General features: G+C 35.5%; 1 protein-coding gene and 1 long non-coding RNA gene across 2 annotated transcripts in view; both read right to left on the reverse strand.

Moving 5' to 3' along the window:
- Nucleotides 1-10: 10 nt before the first annotated feature.
- On the reverse strand, nucleotides 11-1389 carry LOC140159041 (uncharacterized). Its single transcript, XR_011859845.1, has 3 exons — nucleotides 1277-1389; nucleotides 681-794; nucleotides 11-69 (listed from the first exon to the last, which is right to left on the reverse strand). It is a non-coding gene; the product is annotated as an uncharacterized lncRNA (long non-coding RNA).
- A 6112-nt stretch (nucleotides 1390-7501) lies between these two features.
- LOC140164775 (delta and Notch-like epidermal growth factor-related receptor) overlaps nucleotides 7502-25906 on the reverse strand; it is a 31098-nt gene continuing 12693 nt past the window's right edge. Inside the window, exons 2-5 of the mRNA XM_072188146.1 lie at nucleotides 13998-14108; nucleotides 11088-11219; nucleotides 8898-9047; nucleotides 7502-7638 (exon numbers count right to left, since the gene is read on the reverse strand). Coding sequence (XP_072044247.1) covers nucleotides 7502-7638; nucleotides 8898-9047; nucleotides 11088-11219; nucleotides 13998-14108 — 530 coding nt within the window. The remainder of the gene's footprint in view (nucleotides 7639-8897; nucleotides 9048-11087; nucleotides 11220-13997; nucleotides 14109-25906) is intronic.

Below are 25906 nucleotides of genomic sequence, written 5' to 3' on the forward strand. Positions count from 1 at the left end.
ATACAAATTAGGCGCCATCAATACATGTCCCGCCATTTACACAAGGTGCGCTCTCACATTCGTTAGCCTCTGAAATATAAGCATGATATAAACGATGATAATAATAATAATAATAATAATAATAATAATAATAATAATAATAATAATAATAATAATAATAATAATAATAATAATAATAATAATAATAATCGTCAAAAAACTGTCGAATTAGTCTCAAATATGGTATACCACATTTTGGACTAATTCAGCAGTTTTTTGATGATATCTTCGGAAAATACACCGACTTGAAACTCCTAATTTCAGTATGTTAGTGAGAAAATAGGATCTTTCATTTGATAACTATTTTTTACATGATCATGATGATTATCATTCATAAAAACACTAGACTACCAGTTTAACGCTGTATTAAATGTCAGTAATTCCATGAAGAATTAGTCGCATTTACAATGAACATACACATGATCTTTTAGCATGAATGCTTGAAAGGGACAACAGTTTAGGTTATACATAAGTTTTAAAGAATTTGATTTTCCAAATATATCAGGTCACCTTCCTTTAATGTAACCATAAGATAGTTAGTTCAAATTACAAATTATTGCTTTTTCGCCTTCTCCATAAAGAAATACATATGCAAAGCCATGTGGTTGATTTTGTCTGATACGAAATCTTGCACTACTTACGAACTCCACAGTTTCGACCCTGGAATCCACCTACACACTCACACCTGTAATCGAACTCCAAATCTACACACATGCCTCCATTCATGCAAGTTCCGGTCAAACAGTCATCAACATCTAAAAATTAAAATGGATTCAAAAAAGCATTTTAATATTTTCGTGTCCTCTTTATGACACACCATAATGATTTTATTATGGTAACGTAGTCGCTGATTTTTGTCCACTTCTTCGATCATGTCTTTTTCTCTGGTACCTCTATGACAAGATAGCTGTAACAATGGGTCCATATTTAGAGTTTACTCTATATAAATATAAATACCGTTCAAAGACCCTATCTGAGCCCGAATAACTGACTATAACTATAATGGCTGACTAACTAATTAACTACATATTATAATAGTTGAAATGATCAAAAAGATTGATTCATTTCGTGGGAATTCCTCTTTAAATTAATATGATATCAATGTCAGTTTCAAAAGTATCATAAAGTTTATTATGTCAAGGAATCCCTGCAGAGGTTACCACACAAAGTTAATTCTGAATTTTGTATTGAATTTATAAGTGACAGAATCATAATTATAATGAGGGTCATCAGTTACCTGCCACATACTGTAGTTGAAATCCTTTAAGTTCAATATTTCTATCTGTTACCCAGGAGAAATATATAGGTACTGCAGACTCGGAAAAGTCAACAGACTGTGGTGGCGGGAGACGATTTTCTGCAGTAAGATATCCGTCATATATCGTCGTTACCACACCATATGTAAAACCTCTACCATATTCCAGTGCATCTCTGAATTCTTCCACTTCAAAATCAACAAAGTAGTAAATAATACGTTGAGCTGAAGGTACGTTTACAAAGTACATACAGCTGTCTCTATTGAGATAAGAACCGGGGTAATTAGGAGATGTGAGGACTCCAGTAGGCGAGGACCATGTGCCACCACAAAGGCCTGCAACAAAAAAAGTGCAAATATGATTTTTAAAATCACGCTACATTTTAATAGAGAACATATGTGCATCTGGTACAAGCTGCTCCGTGCGCACACTTTCTTTTCTGTGCATAACCTTGTGAGGTCCTATTGTTAGCTATTGCTAAACTTATGAAATGTATAGCCTATTCAAAATAAATAGGCCTAAGGTATGTTTAGATGTTTATGGAGTCTATGGTAGGGAAGTATCGTCCGGCCAGGCCAGTGTAGCGTATCCTTCGTCATGTTCGTCTCCAATACAATTAGCCGATTTGTTTGTGACTTTATTTCACGAGGGCACAGGGGCAGTGGCGGCGCTACGGGGGAAAGGGGTACTTTTGAGGCACCCCCCAAAAAACACACGTAAATGTCCACTTTGTGCGGTAATTTGGCGCTGCCAATGCCCAGGGGCGTAGCAAGCGGGTGGACATGGTAGACGAAGTCCAGGGGCCTAACCCCGTAACCCCTGACCCTAATTAGCATATCCTGATGATCTGAATGATCATGGGATCTTGTTTCCCTCAGCGGAAGCGGGAGTGACGGGGACCGGGGAGGGGTCATGTATATTTTGGCAAAGGGAGATCCCCCATGATTGCCCTGAGCATCTTACTTTTTAGCACGGAAAATACTATGTTTTGGGCCCAATAGGGTACAATTACAAAATGTTGCACACGAATAAATAGCAGAACACACCTTTAATATTCTGAAATTTAAATATTTCGCGCGCTTCACCGGTGAAAAAAAGGCCTAGTAAAACAGGAACAAAATATGCTCGTCCTTGACCCCCTCCTAAATTTTAATTCTTCCGGTGCCACTGGGGCCTACTCACATGGAAGTATAAGTGCATCATTTTGAGCAATACCTAGGATTCGGTCGATATACCCGGGTTTCGGCTGCTGATTCTTAGGTTTTGTATCCATACCAAGGTAGAGCTCAAAATTCGAATTTAAAACAACCATCAAAACCCTAGCGATTCAAGGGTTTTGGAGCCTGTGCCTTTGAATGTCATTGGCAGCAAACCCATAGTTTAGCCTCCGAATCTTTGGTATAGCCCTAGCAAAACTCAAATCCGGACAGCTATTCTAGGGTTTGCAGCCCATCCTAAGAATGTGCAGCTATACCCAGGTGTAGCCAAAGATTCACGTTAGTTTAGCCTGGTAAAATTCAAATTGGGTAGCAATTCTAGGGTTTTTGCGACAATTCTAAGGTCTAACATGTCTAAGGTCATAATGGGGCCAAAATTTAAACTTTGTCTTATCATGTTGTAATATACCTCAAAGTATCCCTCTCATTGCTAGGAATAAAAAGTCAATTGTCATATTGCACTAGGGTGCCCCAGCAAAAAAACACAACACATTTTTAAAGAAACCGTGTAAATGACTGTTTATTAAAGGGTATAAAATGTTTTAATAACATTCAAAAACATTTTTGGAAACTTGCTGCAGAGCATTCGAAGATAACGTTTTTACGTGTTGACAACTATTTTGCAAAATTGTTTGCCAAAACATATTTTACAATAACATTATTTTGACATTGTTATTTTAATGTCAATTCTTATGAAACGTTTTAAAACATGTTCATGACCTTATTTAACGCGACATAATGTCTGTTATTAAAACATTTTGACCAAAAGCAAACACATTTGAGAAGTACCAAATCATTTGCAAACAGGGTAGTCAAATAGAGTCAAGTAGGTCAAATATCAAATATCTCACACAACAGAGTCAAATTTCAATCGTAACTTGCCTGAAATTACTCGTTTCAGCAAAAGAAATAGGAACATAAATTGTTTTAGAAATGTATAACCTCGTAATCGGATGATGTCATGAGTAAAAAGTTATACCTGGACATTTCATATTGGACTTCGGCTACATTAACTCTGAAAGGAGTCATGACATTACAAATTGCATCAAAATACGGTTTTATTTAGCTTGTCTAAATAGAACCAATTTACCCCAGCAGAGAATGGCTGAGCCCTTTGTTATGGTATTGTTGTATCCAACGGGCGTTCTCTGCTTTGTTTGTGCACTGTGACGTTGGCTGCCGAGCTCATTTGAAACGTCACTTGTTTGTCTGCAATTGATCAGAGTGGATCGAGATGAAATTAGCAGGGTACATGTACGTGTAGGACAGCTTAGGAGGAAGGATCATGCAAGCATAACAGTGAATTGAAAAGGGCGCACTTCAAATTTGGCCAATTTTAGAAAACATCCATGTCGATAAATGAATTTCCTCATATGCTTCATTTATCCAAATTTTTAATATATGGTGTGTGAAGCCTTTCCGAGGCTAACATCGGGTCCTCAAAAATTAAAAATTGTTTTGTTTAAGTGCTACTGCCTGTTTTATGGATTTTTGAAGATCGCTCATAAATCAGTAAATATAGGCCTATTGAAGTAAAGGGACCTACCACCATTTAGCTGAAATACTAATCTTTCTTAGCATGTAAATTATTTCCGTCGACAACAAATGCATTTGCCTAAAACTAAATTAGTTGAAGCAAAACATTAATCAATGATATTTTTAGGGAGTAATTTTCCAAACCACAATAGCTCTAAGCCACTGTGTGTGTCCAAGGCCATACTATTTTTGTATACGCTGTACAGTAGAATAGCTGTTCATTTTACCGATTGTCCTCCCATGTTAAACCAGATGACAAAATGTTAATTTAAAGTCTCATTGCAACTGAATTTTTATTTTTACTTTTCGGACTTGGCTTTGAGTAATGGTGACACATACCAATTACCATGTTTACAGTAAAAATGAAAATTATATTCCAGACACCGTCAAAATGTCAAACTTTTTATTTTTTTGTATTGTTTTTAAATAATTAACTGCAGTTCATTTATTCAACCTCATAACAGGATCATACTTAAAAAATTTATGATGAATGAACAGACGTTCATTAATATTGAAAAAAAAATTACTCATGCCTAATTTGCATAATAATAATATCATAAATACATAATTAGCTTTAATTACCTAATTTGCATAATTAATATTACTTTTTGTGTATTTTTTGTTATCAATTGAAAGAACTTTGTATACATGTGTGCAAAAAAACGCACCTTTATATCATGTACGGTTTTCTATTGGCATCAATTTTGCATATTAATTAGCTGAACTTAGTCATTTTTTGAGATTTAATTTGTCTGCAAATTGGCCGAAATTGCTAAAATAGTATATTTGGTTAATTTATTATAATTATTCAATGATAGATTTTTGTTTTCTGTAACAAAGTCAGGAAAGATAGGCATTTAACATGTGATATTTTAATTAACGCTGCTTTTTCAAGCAAGCGTCCAAATAAACCTTCAAAATCTCGGAATGTGCCAATTTTGTCATTACAGCCATTTGTGGCAGGATTTCATTCCATCTACGAGCATCTTTAAATTGACACTACATCACAATGCATTGACCGATTTCAATTCTGTTTTTTGATTTTTGATGCTTTAATAAAGTTCACTAATGTAGGAACATTAAATAACGTGTTTTTGCTGCGATTATTTTTGAGGCGATATGCCTAATATTAACTATCTGATCGTGCTGAATAAACTCAAAACCACGGTATGTTTCTATGTTACAGAAGTTAGTTAGCTAACTTTGTTATCTACAGAAGTAGAAGTTAAATGGTACTATACAGCCATCTAGAAATAAATTTATGACAAAATCAATAGACTGATCATTGGCCCAATTGGGTTAGAATATAATATGTAGTGCTTGTTAACACCAAAAAATCACTGGTACATGTATCAAACTAAAACCAGAAACTGGCGAAACTTATACCTAAATTAACATGCTATACCGCCCACCTCTCGAGGTAGTAAGTTTCTTTTGCAAAGAAACTTGTTTGGCGGTTTATTGATCTTTATACTATTTCTTAATCATGTTAATGATACCAATTCTGATCATATGGCCGATTATTTTTGAGGTGATATGCCTAATATTAACTATCTGATCGTGCTGAATAAACTCAAAACCACGGTATGTTTCTATGTTACAGAAGTTAGTTAGCTAACTTTGTTATCTACAGAAGTAGAAGTTAAATGGTACTATACAGCCATCTAGAAATAAATTTATGACAAAATCAATAGACTGATCATTGGCCCAATTGGGTTAGAATATAATATGTAGTGCTTGTTAACACCAAAAAATCACTGGTACATGTATTAAACTAAAACCAGAAACTGGCAAAACTTATACCTAAATTAACATGCTATACCGCCCACCTCTCGGGGGGGGGGGGGGATCGCAAGTTTCTTTTGCAAAGAAACTTGTTTGGCAGTTTATTGATCTTTATACTATTTCTTAATCATGTTAATGATACCAATTCTGATCATATGGCCTAATAATTAATATTAGGTTAACTTGATAAATATTTATGTTATGTTAAATTAGCATTCAGTGGTAGTTTTACTGGAATGTATGGCTATCGGTATGATTTACCAGGTCATAATATATACAGTTAATTAGCTTTCAGTGGTATGTTTACCGGGAAGTAGTGGCTATGGATAATGTTTGCTCTCCGATTTATTCAAGCCCTAATATTATATTATATACTGTTAATTAGCTTTCAGTGGTATATTTACCGGGAAGTAGTGGCTATGGATAATGTTTGCTCTCCGATTTATTCAAGCCCTAATATTATATTATATACTGTTAAGGTGGTACTACACCCCTTGATAAATTTGTGACTATTTTTGCATTTTTCTCAAAAACTAATAAAACACTGGTAACAAAAGTTATGTATATTATAGGGGCAAGCAATCCAGTTACTACACTGGAATTTCAGTGACTCAAGACAAGTAGTTATTGATTTATTGATCAAATATTGGTTTTCCCTCATTTTGGACTGTAACTCCACAACTGTTGTCTGTGGGGAAATAAATTTTTCAGTGCAGTAGTTGTAGTCCTTGCCCTATAATATACATATCTTACTTGTCACCAATGCGCTATAATTTTTGAGAAAAATGCAAAAATAGACACAAATTGGCCAGGGGTGTAGTACCACCTTAATTAGCTTTCAGTGGTATGTTTACCGGGAAGTAGTGGCTATGGATAATGTTTGCTCTCCGATTTATTCAAACCTTAATATTATATTATATATTGTTAATTAGCTTTCAGTGGTAGGTTTACCGGGAGGTAGTGGCTATGAGAGTTTTTCTCAGGTCTAAAGATGTTTATCAAATTATGTGATGTAAATGATCAGTACTTCAAACTATTGCATTTATGTAGAAATATTGGTATATGTGTATTGAATAAATGATCCTCTCTGAGGGCAGACAAATATCGCACATTTTAGTCCACGTTTGGAAATTCTCTGTCTTGGGGTAATTGTGAATTAAGTATAATGTTTAAGATTTCTCAAATTAAAAGTTTTCGCTTGACAAAACCAGTAAGTTTTTACTACTCTAATATTTCGTCCTACACGTCGGAGGACTTCTTCAGATATGAAACATCTGATCCACTTTGCCGGGAAACTGACTTCCGGTTGTGATTGGTCTTGTATCCAGTCTTTAAAAGTGGGTCATATACGTGACTTAGGAAATAAGTGCCTTCCTCTCTATTCATGGTCTTTGTCCCCCCCCCTTTCTGATCTCCATCGCTTCTCGTACTTCTCTGGATCTTCTGATATGCTCTTTTCCAAGTAAGTATCTTGGAGTCCTCCCAGTTGACAACATGATTTGATATATGACCCACTTTTAAAGACTAATGAACGTTGGACATCGGACCATTGTTTTAAGAAGTATTAAGCACTTTCTAATGCGGTGATGGCATAACACATGAATACAATTCAATAGTAGTCAATGCTCAAACAAAAATACAGTTTTTTTGCTTTATTAGGCTATCTGTCTACATACCTAGATCAGTTTGACCATCGCAAGTTACTCCTTCATATCCGGCGGGGCATAAACATACATATCCTGTGGCTGTTTCAATACAGGTCGCGCCATTCTCACAAGGGTTTGAATTACACGCATTATTTCCAGCTATATGAAAATGAATTTACATGAAATACATTTATCATTTTATAATCAATCATATCAGCAATAATTTAAAATCGGCAAATACAGACCTGACATTTAGTATGGAATATTTTTTGCAACATTCCAAGACTGGTCTGGAAGGGGCTGCATAAACCGCACGTGCTAAATATTAATTGGGGTGTGTCAAGATATGGTGTAGAATAATTGTTTGATGGAAAATGTACTTTCCATTAGTTTGCATTATGGCGATCATAATGTCGTGAATTAGCCTAAAATGGCGGTTTTATGGCTAACTATGAGCTTTGTGGGGGACACAATTTCGGACTTTATGCACCATTTCTCTGTTATTATCAAATTTATAGGGGTTCGAGGTGATATTGATATTTCCTAAACTTCGTCAGCAATTGGCATTCATGACAGCTGAAATACACTTGCAATTTACCAATTTTATAAACATTCGAAGAGCTTAAAATATGGCTCTAAAAAGTAGTACGTACTCATAAAATTTGAATGGCCCCTGGGGTCAAATGTTATAAACTTACGGTACAAAGCAACTGCGAGAATTCCTGGTTGTCCAATGAACTCACGCTGTTTCTTTGTGTACAGTAAGTTATAAAATTTGGTCCCAGAGGCCATTCAAACTTTCTGAGTGCGCACCACTTTTAAGAGCCATATTTTAAAGCTCTTCGCACTTAAAACTGGTAAATTACAAGTGCATTTCAGTTCTGACGAACACTTATTGGTATTTCAGTTCAGAATGTATCACCTCAAACCTCAAAATGAATTTGATAATATCAGAATAATGTTGCTCAAATTCAGAAATTTACCCCACAAAAATCAAATTCAAGTCTCTTTAAATCCGCCATTTTAGGCTAATTCACTACATCATGAGCACCATAATGTAAATTAAAATTTAGCCCGTGCGGTTTTTGCAGACCCCTTCCAGACTAGTCTAGGAATGTTGCAAACAAATATTCCATACTAAATGTCTGTAATTACAAAGTTATGGCACTTTTACTTTACTACATGCATGTCTGAGAGTGCACAGCGGCCTAATTATGATTATAATTTTGTTACATATTATTATTATTATTATTATTATTATTATTATTATTATTATTATTATTATTATTATTATTATTATTTAAATATTGTTGTTGTTATTGTTGTTGTTCTTATTAATACTGTTGTTGTTCTTGATTAATCTTATACGTATCACCCTCATCGTATTGTTTGGTACCTATCCCAGATCATATACTTACGTGTCGTACAGTCTGGTCCTCTAAGACCATTTGGACATTGACAGACAAATGAAGCTGCGGCGGTGGCGGCCCGGTCGCCACTAGCAGGTCTGGCAGGGACGGTAGGCACACAATTACCACCATTTTGACACGGTTGCGCACATTCATTACCTGAGAAAGTGATTAATAAGGTAAAAAATATATAGAGCATGTCAAGATGATGCTTCCTCCATTCCGTCCACGGACGACTGCACAGTTACATGAAGAAAACTACGCACGTGCAAGTATTAGTGGCTTCGAAATTTGATTCAAAGTTTGAGTTTAAAAAAGAACCACATTAGTTCTAAAAATAGAAAAAGAAACAGAAGACCTGGTACCAGGGGAAAGCTGATTCCACAAAGATGCGGTTGAAAAAAGATGACTTGAATGCCTCAGTCCTACAAAAAGGAACCTTCAGAAGAAGAGGAGCAGAAGATGATCTCGTAGTGGGATGCACTTGTCCAGCCCCAGAGTTGCAAAATTTGACATGTTTGTTAATGTCCAGGTCATACATAAAAGGTAATACACTTAAAAACAATGAAAAGTCAAGCTGCTCCCTACGTAATGTAAGAGTGAGCAAGTTCAATTTACACAAGCGCTCCCGATGGTCCAGATCAGGATTGTGCACAATGAATTTGGTAGCTCGCCTCTGGACACCTTCCAGTTACTCAACATTGTGTCTGGAAGTACCACTCCAGAGGCAGCTACCAAACTCAAGATCACTTCTGATCAGGGCAAGATACAGGGCTTTGGTGACTGTCACAGGTGCATTAAAACCTACAGTGCGCCAACCATCGTACCATCAGCTTGATATGTCATGCCAGTATTAACGGTTCTGCTAAAGATCATCATCAGAAGGCTAAAGCTAAAACTAGACCAGGAGATTTCTGAGGAGCAGACTAGCTTTCGAGAAGGAAGAGGGACTAGAGATCAGATTGTAAACATCAGGAATATAATTGAGAAGTGTAAAGATCACGAACTAGCACTTAATAATTATCTGCTTCATTGACTACAGCAAGGCCTAAGACTGTATCAGCCATCCCCACTTGTGGAAGACAATGAGAAGGGTGGAATTCCTGGATCAAATTATTTATCTCATTAGTCAACTATACGAGGACCAGGAATCTGCAGTCAGGACAAGTAATGGAGATACCGAATGGTTCAAGATTGGAAGAGGGCTACGATAGGGTTGCATATTGTCTCCAAACCTGTTTAACATTTATTCAGAAGACATCATGACAGAACTGGTGGAGTCAAACTTGGCGGTATGGTATGGTAACGATACCACCCTAATATGCAGCAGTAGAGCTGAACTGCTGGCCCTTTTGAAATGCATTCAGAATTGGAACTGGAGAGGACCTTTTGATAGATGGCCAAAAGATTGAGGAGGTTAAACAGTTTTAATACCTGGGTTCAATGATTGACAACAAAGGTGATAGCACATCTGAGATCAAAAGAAGATTAGCCATGGCAAGGACAACAACTCCGAGTATGTCAAAGATCTGGAAGAGTCGTGATTTATCAGTCAACCTTAAGGTACGGTTATTCGTGCAACAGTCTTCTCAATTGCAACATACTGGTGCGAATCCTGGGCAATGACAAAGAATGACAGGAAGAAGATAGATGCATTTGAGATGTGGTGCTATAGGATGCTGTTAGGTGTATATTCAAAAGAGTAAAGTAAGTAGGTAAGTAAGTAAGTAGGTAAGTAAGTAAGTAAGTAGTAAGTAAGTAAGTAGGTAAGTAAGTAAGTAAGTAGTAAGTAAGTAAGTAGGTAAGTAAGTAAGTAAGTAAGTAAGTAAGTAGGTAAGTAAGTAGGTAAGTAAGTAAGTAAGTAGGTAAGTAGATAAGTAGGTAAGTAGGTAGGTAAGTAGGTAAGTAAGTAAGTAAGTAAGTAAGTAAGTAAGTAAGTAAATAGGCATGACGGTTGGCTGGATTCTGATTAATTTAGAAGGAGAAACATCACCTAAAAGTTCGGCACATGCCTAATACGTTTAGAGCAACATAGTCTTCCTGTTAAAATCATATAGATGTGAACGCTTTTGGCAACCATTTTCGGGAATATAAGCAACAAACAGAAATAAGATCTTCTAAAAAGGTGAGTAGTACTAGTAGTTTGATCCTTTTATGAAATAGCAAGTTTGAGTAATATCGGGACAATTCATTACTCACCTATCACGGAAATTTGCTGCTCACATAACCTCCCAGTATAGAGGCCATTACATCGACAGAAGAATGTAAGGCCAAACATGTCACTAAGACAAGTACCGGCATTTTGACATGGGTTGCTTGCACAAGTTAGATCTGAAAGAGAAAAATGTCATTATCACATGGATGTTAATAGTTAATTAATTTAGGAGGGTTCGATCTACCAACCTTTTTTTTATTGAACCAATTAAAGTTTTATTGCTAATGTAGCAAACGAACACTCCAAACACACATTGCCATGTACTGTTCTGGTCATTTTTCTTTCCTTTAAAGGTATCAGTCGCCCACCTTTGCGCAGTATTTTGTGGGGCCTGAGAGCACATCAGACACACCAAATTGCATATTGAATACGATTCAGAGGATGATTTAAGGAAGCCCCATCATGCACTGCGAAAGTGTTATCTTTAGAGTTTCAACTGCTACTTTACTTTTCAAATCCCATTGAACTCTGTGCAAAATATGTTGTTTTGGAATTGCCCGTGTGTCATTATTACTTGGCCGATTTCAGAACAAAAGTGGTGTGTGTTTGAAGGATAATTCACAACTTCTGAAGATACCATAAAATGTGAAATCGACCAGCATCTTCACAGCGTTTTTTATATAACTGTGCAAATTCAAATTTAACCATGCACTTGTATGCAGCATAGCATAGCAGTAGTGTCATGTTACTCACACTGCTCGCCGGCTGCACAGTAAACCCAGTGGGGTGGTGGGAAGTGCTTAAATCATCCTCTGAATACGATTAATGCCCTTCTGATATCAAATAATTTTTGATTTTTCGCCAGCTAAGAGCTGGCTATCTAATTCGGAGATCGTCTTTGTTTGCTAAAGAGATTACGGGGTACTAGCATTGGTTTGAATTACTTAGCGGAACTTTTTATGGTGAAAATATATGTATGACCTGTTATTCGATTTGTAAGAAAAAGAAAGTATGTTTTGCCGTTTCAACAAATAAAAACGAGTGAGAATTTCAAAAGTTATGGTTTGAAGGAAATATAACATTAAAAGTTATATGCCAGGCCTATAATAGTTTCCACAAAAGAAAATGATAGTATCCTTGTTATCAGGCGTTCTTAGATTTACATTTGCAGACCTCCTGGAGATCAGCACAGCATGAGATGTGAGTGTATTGATAACATGATTAAAACCTTTATGGACCTAAAAGTCAAAGTAAAAATATCCTATATCCTGTATGTATCGTTTTATGGATCAAAATGACTCAAAATGTCATTTATGATATAATTGATATCTTAAACATCAGTTTTGTCTTTTCAACAGGAAAAATTCGATGTAATTTCAGGGCCTATTTTTGATATGGGTACAATTGATATACATGTAGGCCTATTGAACAATATCAGTCTTTATACATTTTATAATGTGCTATGTATAAATTTCGAATTAATATATAAATTAATATAAAATTAATGTGCATGTATAAGGCAAGTAGGATGGCAGTTTTTAGCCAATTAACTAAAAACTGCAGTGTATTTCTTTATATTAATAATGAGCTAAGGGTAGCCTAAAAGGCAGAAAAGACAAAAAGACAGAACAATTTGGAATAATTAATTAAAGAGTTGACAGGAAGTTATAGGAGTTAATGTTTGGTTTTTCTGTGTGCATGTTCTTATCATTGATGGTTTGGCGCAGGCGGCGAATGGCATGATCAAAGTAATACTTTGGCATGATAGAGCCGGAAGCTTGTGAAACCGCCTGGCCGTATGGCATTTTCCAAATACTCGGTTAGTTTTGTGGGGTTCATTATCGAACCCCCATGGTTTTAGGTTGTATTTATATTATTTACATATAGGCCTATTTGTTTGTGAAATTTCAAGCGTTTTAAATTTTCAAAATAATCCCATTCAATTACACGGTTGACGATGAAAATGCAATGCGACCACCACCTGGTTTGGTGGACTGTCATGGAACATGATGGATCATAAAAAAGAGTGATCCTAAAATGCCTTCCACCCACACTATTAAATTACAAGACCTCTTCTGCATTGAAGCTGGCTTCCCCTTTTAAAGGGAATTTTATTGAAATTTGTGATATAATACAAAATAATATTATGGCAAATTATTAAAAATAAGACATTTTTCATATTTTTGATATTTAACAGTCCTCGAAGTTAAGTGTATGTAGCTGGGAGGAAAAGCCGTCCATCACATGAAAATGTTGACCTTTCGCATTGAAGATATATATATTTATCCTCAAAACACCCAAATATTTTAGGTCTTTTTGGGGGAAAATGTATATCTATCTACACCTGAAACTTTTAGGTCGGGTGGGGGATATATATATACGAAAGGTCAAAAGTGAGAGAGGTTTCTAGTTAGAGCCAAATCTTCTTTTTAAAGCTTAAACACTTGTTTTCATTAAGATTTCAATAACCACTTAAAGCCATTAAGCAGTATTCAGACTTTTTATTGCACGTACAATATTGCATGCAACATATCTACGTTGTTTAATCTATTGCCATTCTATTTCCAGTAATGGTTACGTTCTAACGAATGTTTGATGACGAAAAATCGATAATATATTTCTACTAGATATTACATGTAACATATTATCGATTTTTCGTCATCAAACATTCGTTAGAACTTAAACATTACTGGAAATAGAATAGCAATAGATTAAATAACGTAGATATGTTGCATGCAATATTGTACGTGCAATACTCGGAGTCTGTGGAGCGCTTATCTTAAATAAACAGATTAGAAGAACTAACCAAGTGTAATCCCACTATGTAATGCATTTAATCAGACCCTAATGAACCTAATTGCAACCCTGTGCTCAAGGGGGTATTTACACCTCATGTTAGTCTCTCATCATTTACTTGAGAAACAACGATTCTCAATGTGTGGCTTCAAACTTACCTTCATATGCTCCCATACCCGTGCCATCTTGCCCTACAACATATGGACTGCTGAAGATGACTAGCAGGAGGCTGGTGCTGTATATCAGCCGCATTTTGGTATATGGTGATTCTGTTTAATCAAATAAATGGAAAGTAGACAATTTATTAGCAAATCGTAATCATTTGACCAAATTACACGCGTATACGATATTAAAGTTAGATAATTCAAAGATCGCTTTATAATAATTATTAATACACCTTTAAAAGGATACGTGCATGTATAGTCAAGTTACAGGTTGTATCAAAATAAAATAAAACAATAATAAAAATGATAATAAGTACTCAATTATTTATATGCGTGTGAGAATTAGATAGCAAAACATTAACAATGCAAATAAATATCATCTGGATGAGAATCGAGCCTAAGACCTTTTGATAAGTATAGCCCTTTTTATTCAATTACTATCCATTATAATTATTTTGTTCAAAGTTGGTCGCCCAAACGTTATCTAGAGTAATGAAGAGGTGGCGAGCATATTATAAAAACAGCGAACTTAACGAAATAATATGGACAATCTAGAACTACTATGAACTGATGAAAAGGACTCTACGTACATATAGATCCACAGATTGATTGATAAATAAACAGATAGCAATTTTCATCGAATGGACACTACGTTACTTGTTTCTTGAAATGTCTGCTTATACACAATTGTGTAAGATATAAATGTCATGGTGTTGAAACAGATCTTAGCCCATGGTGGCATCACTGCCCGTCTTTTATAAATTCAATTATTTGCAATTTGCATTATTCATTAATCATTTGGATAACAATGGTCAAGAGTGAATACACTCAAGTGGGACTATCCACGTAAGTGAATGAACTACCAAAGTACTTCAAATACATTTTAAAAAAATTAATTATGTATAATGTATTAGTGTTTTTAAGAAATTGAAGTTTGTCATTAAATTTCATTTGAATTATTATATATATTTTCAGTGGCAAACAATGTAATTTTGTTCACCGTATCATGTAAGATAAACGGTTGAAAATAGACCATTACCAGAAATAATGGGCGAGTGTTGTTCAGGACTGCCTAAATGTTAGATGGTGTGAGGTTATGATCCTTCGGATCTCAACCTAAAAACAACTAAACATTTCACCAGCTCTGAACAACACTCCGAGTCGCCCATTATTTCTGGTAATGTTCTGTTTCTCACTTTTTGGGGCGCCCGCCTTAAGAGGGCGCACCTTATTGGCATGACTTTGCAAAAAGCTTCTAATTTCACTCTTGCTAGATTTACTTCGCAATTGTTTTGCTAAAATTATGCCCAGCTCAGAAATAAAACCACAATTTGCTTGGATTTTATTTTATTATTGTTTTCTGATATGCATGGGATAAAATCTTGTGCGTATATTCTTTGTTTAAAATACAAAATTAATGGACTTATAAAAACACCAAATAACCTGTGGCCTTTGTACGGGCTTAAAACAGTTTACCGCCTCTTAGAACCCGGTAGACGGTGACCAACACTATGGACCACAATAGCCTAGTCTCATTGGCATAGTCCAATAACCTCAAATAAACAATCATAGTGCAAAAGTTGACCTAACTTGCAGAGTATGAGTTTTTGTACCCAAAGTTTCAAAGTCATTCAATGAATGTACAAATGTATGTTGTATAGTTGTCCTTGTTTAATACGCTGCAGCATGGTACAGTGTATGAGTAGGCATCTTATCAAGATCAAGATAGTGATAGTGACATAACAATTAACATGCTTATCTTACCAAGGTCTTATCTATCTGCATGGTGTAATTGAAAATTATGGTGTATTTGTTTTAAGGGTGAAACAACTGGCTTCTTTTGCATGGAAATTAGAATAAATTACTATACAACATGTACAAGCTGTATCAAAATGTTTGGTACCCAGCAGTTTTGATAGTTATTGAAAAGCCTGGTTCTTCCAAATGCAATATCGGGTCCCCCTTAAAATGATAAAATGATCAGACCATAAATCTTTTGTGACTGTTTATGACATTAATCAACAAATTATGCGGATCCTAGATGTGTCGAGGATGTTACGTGTATGTTAACAAATGAAAGTTCTGTAATTTTTTTTAATTCTTCAATGCTAAGTATTCTTTTGGATATCATCAAATTGTAAATCTCTAGTCAGATTTTCAGTGTGTTAACAACTATGTATCAAAGACGTTACGTTCATTAACATTAACGTTCTTATCTTGTAAACATTGTATACCCATAGCTACTTTTATGAAGAATGAATGTTCTGTAATTGTTTTTTATCCTTCATCTCTATTAGATTTTCAGTGTATTAGCAAGTAGATGATGTATATGTATCACAGACGTTATACATTCATAAAACCTTTTCTTTTGGTCAACATAGGCGTAGATCCCGGGTGGGGGATAACCCCCCACCAATATTTTGCCAGGGGGGCTTACTTACTTGTGTCTTCTATATACTATCCATCATATACCCCCATGCATAACGAAATTCAACAATATTCAATATCCAAAGCAATATCATCACTACAATGTGCCCCAAAAACTCCCCCACCCCACATAATCGCAAATTGACACGACAGCTTCATTCCAATTCAATTTATTTCATCCAAAACGGTCCTGTGATACACCTTCCCCAATCAAACACATTTGCATTTTATCATCTTCTACTCTTCCCTAGAAAAAATCATTATAATATCAAATCTAAACACCATGCCATGGAATTCACCATATCACGTCCAAGCTCACATTGGGCGCCCTATTCCTTTTTGAAAGGAATTTTTATTATACTGTATAATACACCAGGCATCAAGAGCGATAACAAACTGCGTCACCACCACGGTGCGTGTATGATAAGGATAATGAACTGAGTGCAATGCATTAGTCAAGATAATCGCACGCGCCGTGGAGTTATTGCATTTTTGCCCTGTATAAGTTAACTATCAATGGTATCGATTGCGTCATACGTCATACTTTAGCAACTTATTCACGCATGGTTTTTAACCAATTGACTTTATGTTGTGATCATTTAATATCGTGGTTTCGAACACAGAGAGCACTGAACCAGTTCACCTGGAAACGATCAATTTAGATGTCTGACTAGTACTACGGTGAATTGAGATGAGAAAAAAAACATATCAACTGGACTTTATAGCTCTATAATTTGAACTTTAAAAAATCTACTTATATTAAAACACACGACATTGGGATTTTACAATTTGTTCAGTATTATAAAGCATGATAATGATATTATGCGCTAGTGTGTTTTTCCCGGGCCCGGCCATGTTATTTTAGATATAGGCCTACATGTATTTCATTTATAAAATGCTGAATATTTTGCAATGGTGTCATCTTGTATAATTATGATCCACCTGTTTTTGGCCCTTTTTAATTAATAGAAGCTCGATTATTCTCATTTGATGTTTGATTTATTTGAGGTCATTTATCATAATTTATGACGATGATATTTGCAAAATAGAACACCGTTTGTAACTATACCATTTTAACACCACAGAATGTATATTCGTAGTTTTTTGATGGTATATATACCGAACAGACAATTCTATAGTTATGTGACCTCTGTGTCGAAAGCGCCACCTAATTCTACTATATACAGTCCAAGAGAGTGCCAAATATGGATCAGGAGTATTACATAATAATACCCTGCTATGACAATAGCTGCACTAGGTTAATCGTATAATCTCCTTATGTGGTTAACATGGCTGGGCCAGGAAATCCACAAGGTCAGCCAATGTATGTACATGTATTCGGTACATGTGCCATATCTTTACAATGGGTGATAAATTTCTGGTTTGTTTTATTTCAAAACGCAACAGTCGATATTCTAAAGCTTGGTCCAAATCCAAGAGAAGAACCAACTCTAGTAATTTATGTGGTTTCAAATTATATCGGCTGTTGCCTTTTTGATAGAAATGGTGTTTGTTGATGTGCACAGTTTCCCATTAGATCATAACATGCTGTTGTACATCCAAGGTCAAAGGTCTTTTAATCCATATTTGGCATTGTTCTGGGACTGATATAGGGTTTTAGATAATGCATTGTTTAGCGTGCAGGTTTATATAATTTGGGCTATGAAGGGTAGTTCGCAAAAATAATGCACGGGAGAAGAATACATAACGATGAATAGAAACGGGCACTAGAAGTGTATGTGGTGATACGGTTAATTGGATGGCAATGCCGCCCTCAACAATTGATTAACAAGTAATCCGAAACACTCGCGCATAAATACATGTAAAATCCAGGTGCTCTATCATGTACATTATTGACACACTATCACTCTCTTTATCTACGTCAATAATAAAATATTGATTTCAATAGAATTGAATACATTGCTCCATTTTGAGTTTGTAGTTCACTACTGAGCGATCTAAGCGATCGATTGCTAGCCAATCAGATAGAACTCCTTTTTTTGCGTTCGGTGAAATACCACTCGCCCGTCGCTCACCAATGGAGTATTAAATTTATATTTATCGTGAGGGTGTCGACACTGTGCCCCCCCCAATGCTCCCCAAAAGAAATTTCTGGTACTGCCACTGTGTGCAATTGTGGCTACATATTGATCGCAGATGATATGGCCTTTATTATATTATTTGGAAAGGAGTTTTGCAAAGCATACAAAACTTGATTTTTCATAAACATAATTTCACCATCTTTCAAACATACAGCAATTATAAGAAAATGTGTGACAAACCTTGTCCCTGTGCACTGGCCACAGCAGCCAGCAATATGGTCATCAACAAAATAAAAATAATTATCTTCATGCTTGGTTCACACATCCTTCATGTTCATCCAAAATCAATGATATCGAGATATCAAATGTGTCCTGCAATACTTTCAGGTTTAGGCACTGCGCACCAGGAAGCAACAAACTGCAAAAGACTTGCAAACACAAGCCCACGCAGTAACACCTGCTCAACCATGACCAAGGTTGAAGTCACACCATTATTATCATTATTACTATTATTAGCAAGTTTCTTTCATATCAGTTGAGCTTATTGTTAATATGTATGAGATCCAACCCTTGTCACATAACTAAAATGAAAAACAATAATGTCAAAATATGTAGCAAAATTTGAAAGGATATGAAGGATGACAGATTTCACCAGCATTTAGCATAGGCCTAATTAATGACTGGTGAACGACAACCGGTGAACGACAACAGATGAAAACTGGAATGGAATACGGGAGTCCACGTACAGGCAAATACGGGACTCCGCGGCTGCTAATCATTAAAGCAATAATATGCGATTTACATAAAGAATCTATTCCTATTTGAATGTTAGTTTTCACTGATCGCCATGTCGTCTTTTAATTTTGAGCCAAACAAATAAGGTTAAACAAAGAAAATTGCTATTTCATTCCAGTGACTACAATGCATGTATTAGCTTGCTGATCGTATTATTATTGAGCAGAGCTTAATGTGGCTGTGTACTCTAGACATTGTTTCTTTCGTGAAATTGAACTTTTTTGATATGTATGTACTTTGTTATGTTTTTTATCAATACAAGGAAAGAAAATCCAGATTTGTAAACCCCAACTGCATTATTTTATGGATTTTATTTCACTATTTCACTCGTGTTCGCAATTTGAAAAGAGAGAAAATCTTTGTTGTACCAGCGGGGTACACACGTGCAACAATGAATCGCTGTGTAGTCGCGCAATTTGTTGACGCACAGATACGTTGTGATTTTCTTCAAAATTGTTGTTTTTACACCAAATCTGTATTTATATTCAGATTCCTTGATGTCTTACCGTTAAATTTTTTTATACTTTTATACATGAATAATTACTAAGTTATGGCAGCCATAGCGGTTATTATAACTTGTGCAAATGCATTCCTCAAGATAATCATACTTCAAGTGCCACAGAGTTATTGTCTCGAGACATCAGGAAAACACAACACCAAAGCAATAATTAGACTCCGCATTGCCCTCCCGATCATGAGGACCATTTATTAAGCTATTTATGACCATTCAACAATTTTATATTCATATACATAAATATAATTGAGATAAATAATGATAAATAATGATAGATTTCATAATATAATAATAATATAATAATCATAGCACTTTCATAGCAGTTAAGAAATAATATAAATAGTTATTTATCTTCCAATAAATATTATTAATAACACAATACAAGAATTATTGGAAAAATGTGTACAACAAGCCAACCATATAGGCTGGACATGCAAGAATTGACTTCTGTATCACATTTAACCAAATTTCATCTTAAGCAAATACAGATACCTCTTTGGATCAAACAGAGGATTGAATTGGAAAACAATATTTATAACGCAATTATTAAATAAACAGAAATCTCCAAAAGAAGAAACAATGCCAACTCTATCAATGAATTAAATCTTTAAATCCCTATATAAGCTGGTAATTATTGAAAAGTCAGCCAACATTTACTATAAAAATATATTAATAAATGAAATAATCCACTGACAAAAACAATCAAGCCAAAAAGGCACTTCAAATAAGCATAAATTACTCTACATAAAGCGTAGTAGAAAGTGGAGACAATCTACAGACAAGTTTCATCAGGTATTGACGAGACTCCATACAAAGCGTAGTAGAAAGTGGAGACAATCTACAGACAAGTTTCATCAGGTATTGACGAGACTCCATACAAAGCGTAGTAGAAAGTGGAGACAATCTACAGACAAGTTTCATCAGGTATTGACGAGACTCCATACAAAGCGCAGTAGAAAGTGGAGACAATCTACAGACGAGATTCTTCAGGATTTGAAGAAAATCCATAAAAGCATACATTTCCTTTAAAAGCGTAGTAGAAAGTGGAGACAATCTACAGACAAGTTTCATCAGGTATTGACGAAACTCCATACAAAGCGTAGTAGAAAGTGGAGACAATCTACAGACAAGTTTCATCAGGTATTGACGAGACTCCATACAAAGCGTAGTAGAAAGTGGAGACAATCTACAGACAAGTTTCATCAGGTATTGACGAGACTCCATACAAAGCGTAGTAGAAAGTGGAGACAATCTACAGACAAGTTTCATCAGGTATTGACGAGACTCCATACAAAGCGCAGTAGAAAGTGGAGACAATCTACAGACGCGATTCTTCAGGATTTGAAGAAAATCCATAAAAAGCATACATTTCCCTTTAAAAGCGTAGTAGAAAGTGGAGACAATCTACAGACAAGTTTCATCAGGTATTGACGAAACTCCATACAAAGCGTAGTAGAAAGTGGAGACAATCTACAGACAAGTTTCATCAGGTATTGACGAAACTCCATACAAAGCGTAGTAGAAAGTGGAGACAATCTACAGACGAGTCTCATCAGGTATTGACGAGACTCCATACAAAGCGTAGTAGAAAGTGGAGACAATCTACAGACAAGTTTCATCAGGTATTGACGAGACTCCATACAAAGCGCAGTAGAAAGTGGAGACAATCTACAGACGAGATTCTTCAGGATTTGAAGAAAATCCATAAAAGCATACATTTCCCATTAAAAGCGTAGTAGAAAGTGGAGACAATCTACAGACAAGTTTCATCAGGTATTGACGAGACTCCATACAAAGCGTAGTAGAAAGTGGAGACAATCTACAGGCGAGTCTCATCAGGTATTGACGAGACTCCATACAAAGCGTAGTAGAAAGTGGAGACAATCTACAGACAAGTTTCATCAGGTATTGACGAGACTCCATACAAAGCGTAGTAGAAAGTGGAGACAATCTACAGACGAGTCTCATCAGGTATTGACGAGACTCCATACAAAGCGTAGTAGAAAGTGGAGACAATCTACAGACAAGTTTCATCAGGTATTGATGAGACTCCATACAAAGCGTAGTAGAAAGTGGAGAAAATCTACAGACGAGTCTCATCAGGTATTGACGAGACTCCATACAAAGCGTAGTAGAAAGTGGAGACAATCTACAGACAAGTTTCATCAGGTATTGACGAGACTCCATACAAAGCGTAGTAGAAAGTGGAGACAATCTACAGACAAGTTTCATCAGGTATTGACGAGACTCCATACAAAGCGCAGTAGAAAGTGGAGACAATCTACAGACGAGATTCTTCAGGATTTGAAGAAAATCCATAAAAAGCATACATTTCCCTTTAAAAGCGTAGTAGAAAGTGGAGACAATCTACAGACAAGTTTCATCAGGTATTGACGAAACTCCATACAAAGCGTAGTAGAAAGTGGAGACAATCTACAGACAAGTTTCATCAGGTATTGACGAGACTCCATACAAAGCGTAGTAGAAAGTGGAGACAATCTACAGACAAGTTTCATCAGGTATTGACGAGACTCCATACAAAGCGCAGTAGAAAGTGGAGACAATCTACAGGCGAGATTCTTCAGGATTTGAAGAAAATCCATAAAAGCATACATTTCCCTTTAAAAGCGTAGTAGAAAGTGGAGACAATCTACAGACAAGTTTCATCAGGTATTGACGAAACTCCATACAAAGCGTAGTAGAAAGTGGAGACAATCTACAGACAAGTTTCATCAGGTATTGACGAAACTCCATACAAAGCGTAGTAGAAAGTGGAGACAATCTACAGACGAGTCTCATCAGGTATTGACGAGACTCCATACAAAGCGTAGTAGAAAGTGGAGACAATCTACAGACAAGTTTCATCAGGTATTGACGAGACTCCATACAAAGCGCAGTAGAAAGTGGAGACAATCTACAGACGAGATTCTTCAGGATTTGAAGAAAATCCATAAAAGCATACATTTCCCATTAAAAGCGTAGTAGAAAGTGGAGACAATCTACAGACAAGTTTCATCAGGTATTGACGAGACTCCATACAAAGCGTAGTAGAAAGTGGAGACAATCTACAGACGAGTCTCATCAGGTATTGACGAGACTCCATACAAAGCGTAGTAGAAAGTGGAGACAATCTACAGACAAGTTTCATCAGGTATTGACGAGACTCCATACAAAGCGTAGTAGAAAGTGGAGACAATCTACAGACGAGTCTCATCAGGTATTGATGAGACTCCATACAAAGCGTAGTAGAAAGTGGAGACAATCTACAGACAAGTTTCATCAGGTATTGATGAGACTCCATACAAAGCGTAGTAGAAAGTGGAGAAAATCTACAGACGAGTCTCATCAGGTATTGACGAGACTCCATACAAAGCGTAGTAGAAAGTGGAGACAATCTACAGACAAGTTTCATCAGGTATTGACGAGACTCCATCACAAAGCGTAGTAGAAAGTGGAGACAATCTACTGACGAGATTCTTTAGGATTTGAAGAAAACTCCAGACAAAGCGGAGAGTAGCATAATTTGACATACTTTTATTGAAGCATCTTGGACAAATGAGATAACTGAATTACCCTTCCAGCTACTGGGAGGGTGGGTGGGATTTTTGGTCCAGCATGATCGGAGGAGCAAATGCAAGTGGTTTACTAAGAAAGGTGTGAACACAACAAAAGAAATGGAATTAAAGCAGAGACCTGATTGGCTGCACCCCACTAAAGTGCCATCTGAATGGCCAAGAATCTGGGATTGTTGCTATAACAACACAACAACTCCTACATCATTCCAATACCATGACCCAAATCAATAGCATAAACTTTCAAGAGGACTTGATATGGCTCAAGTGGAACTGATAGGATAATTGTCCAGACTTGGCTGCACATGAATGCCCAAGTTTCCCTGATGCTGAGACAATCTGGTTTTTAAAAGATTTTCAACTTTGAAAAACGTCATTGTCTCGAGACATCAGGAAAACACAACACCAAAGCAATAATTAGACTCCGCCTTGCCCTCCCGATCATGAGGACCATTTATTAAGCTATTTATGACCATTCAACAATTTTATATTCATATACATAAATATAATTGAGATAAATAATGATAAATAATGATAGATTTCATAATATAATAATAATATAATAATCATAGCACTTTCATAGCAGTTAAGACATAATATAAATAGTTATTTATCTTCCAATAAATATTATTAATAACACAATACAAGAATTATTGGAAAAATGTGTACAACAAGCCAACCATATAGGCTGGACATGCAAGAATTGACTTCTGTATCACATTTAACCAAATTTCATCTTAAGCAAATACAGATACCTCTTTGGATCAAACAGAGGATTGAATTGGAAAACAATATTTATAACGCAATTATTAAATAAACAGAAATCTCCAAAAGAAGAAACAATGCCATACAAGTTTCTCAATGGAGAAACTTGCATAATTCCCCCTCCCCCCCCCAAAAAGCAAATTAACAAAGGTGGAAAACAAAAGATCCGGATGCACCAAAATGCATCAAAAAAACCCTGAACCAATTCAATCCCTCTGATGACAATGGAAGGCTATCAACTCTTAATTTACTGTTAGTGTCCACCAATAATTGTAGTGAACAATCACCTAGGCATTGGGGTAGGCCCCAAGACCAGACAAATATTGGTTTACTCATTCTGCGGTTTTCTTAACAAAAATCTATTGAACACCAGTGCGAAACAATATAATAGATTTAGACCAAAGTATGAACAATGGTTTATTTAAAATAAAATAATTAAGACATGCATGTAAGCTATTGGCAAACATGAATATATAGACTTATTAACGATTATTATCTCAAAAAGCCAGGCAAAACAAGAAAACACAGAAAATTCACTGGTGCACCCTAATAATATAGACACAAAGATTATTGAATCAAAGACAATAATTTTCGGATGCTTATCATCAAACTCTATGTTCTGAAACAAATAATCGGGAGCCCATGCATAGCATAAAGGCATATACATGTATCGGTTTAACATTACTTGTTCTTTAAATATTTTACCTCTATCAATATGTCTATTATACACAAAATATGTATAAAATTAGAACGCAATGTTGTTTAAGCTATAATTACAATACAATACAATCACGCATGTTTCAAGCGTGTATAGCACAACTTATCAAATACAATGTACATGTATATTTTTAAAGATAGATCAACAATTCCATATATAATCAAGTGTAATTTTTGTACTATCTAAGTAACATACATTATTTTTAAATGAACAATGCACAATTCGACAAAATTATCTTATTGGAATTTCTTCAACCGACCTTGAAATATATAAACAAGGGAATTCCATTTGTAAATTCATGCTTAATTGTGCTAGTGTGCGATGCGTAATTCTTCTTTCCCCTGAAACTTGAAATATATGTTTATCAAGAGATATTTTGGTCTTTATCTGACTTGAGAATAAAACCTGAAATGGGTGCTCATTGTAATATTTTGAAACCGAATTTGTAAAATGCCTATCTGACCAAACTCTAACCTTCAAGTAACACAGAACTCTAAGAGTTCCAATTTCAGGACACATTTAATGATAAGATCATGAATAGTGTCCGGAAACGGATATCACAAGGCAACATACTAACCCAGAAACTATTTATCTTTTCTGCTTATTTAAATTTTGAACAAAATAAAGTTGCCACCGCTATAATAATGTCAAAATAATCTAAGTGCATTGCACTGTATAGGCTTGCTCACCCACAATAATCAACAATTATTCTTGTTGAAGCAATTTAAGGGTAGATGCGGTATTGTCGGTCCAAGCAGCCAAATCTTGAATCTTGATTTATCAATATCTTATTTAAAAATAACACTTTGTTTTGCAAAATAACACTTTGTTGTTTTGCAAAAGTTCCTTCTATAAAACTTTGAAAACTTGCTTGAGAAGTTATGAACATTTTACAAAAGTGTTGCCGCTTAAATCCTCTTTACAACACAAGGACAACAGGGCCTACAAAAGTATAACCGTGACATTTGACTTCTACACACTCGCTATCAATATGTTATTGAAAAATAATGCATTGTTGTTTTGCAAAAGTTCATTCTACAAATCAAATACTCTGTAACTTGCTTGATGAG

This window comes from Amphiura filiformis, chromosome 1 (assembly GCF_039555335.1).
Source record: "Amphiura filiformis chromosome 1, Afil_fr2py, whole genome shotgun sequence".
NCBI lineage: Eukaryota > Metazoa > Echinodermata > Ophiuroidea > Amphilepidida > Amphiuridae > Amphiura > Amphiura filiformis.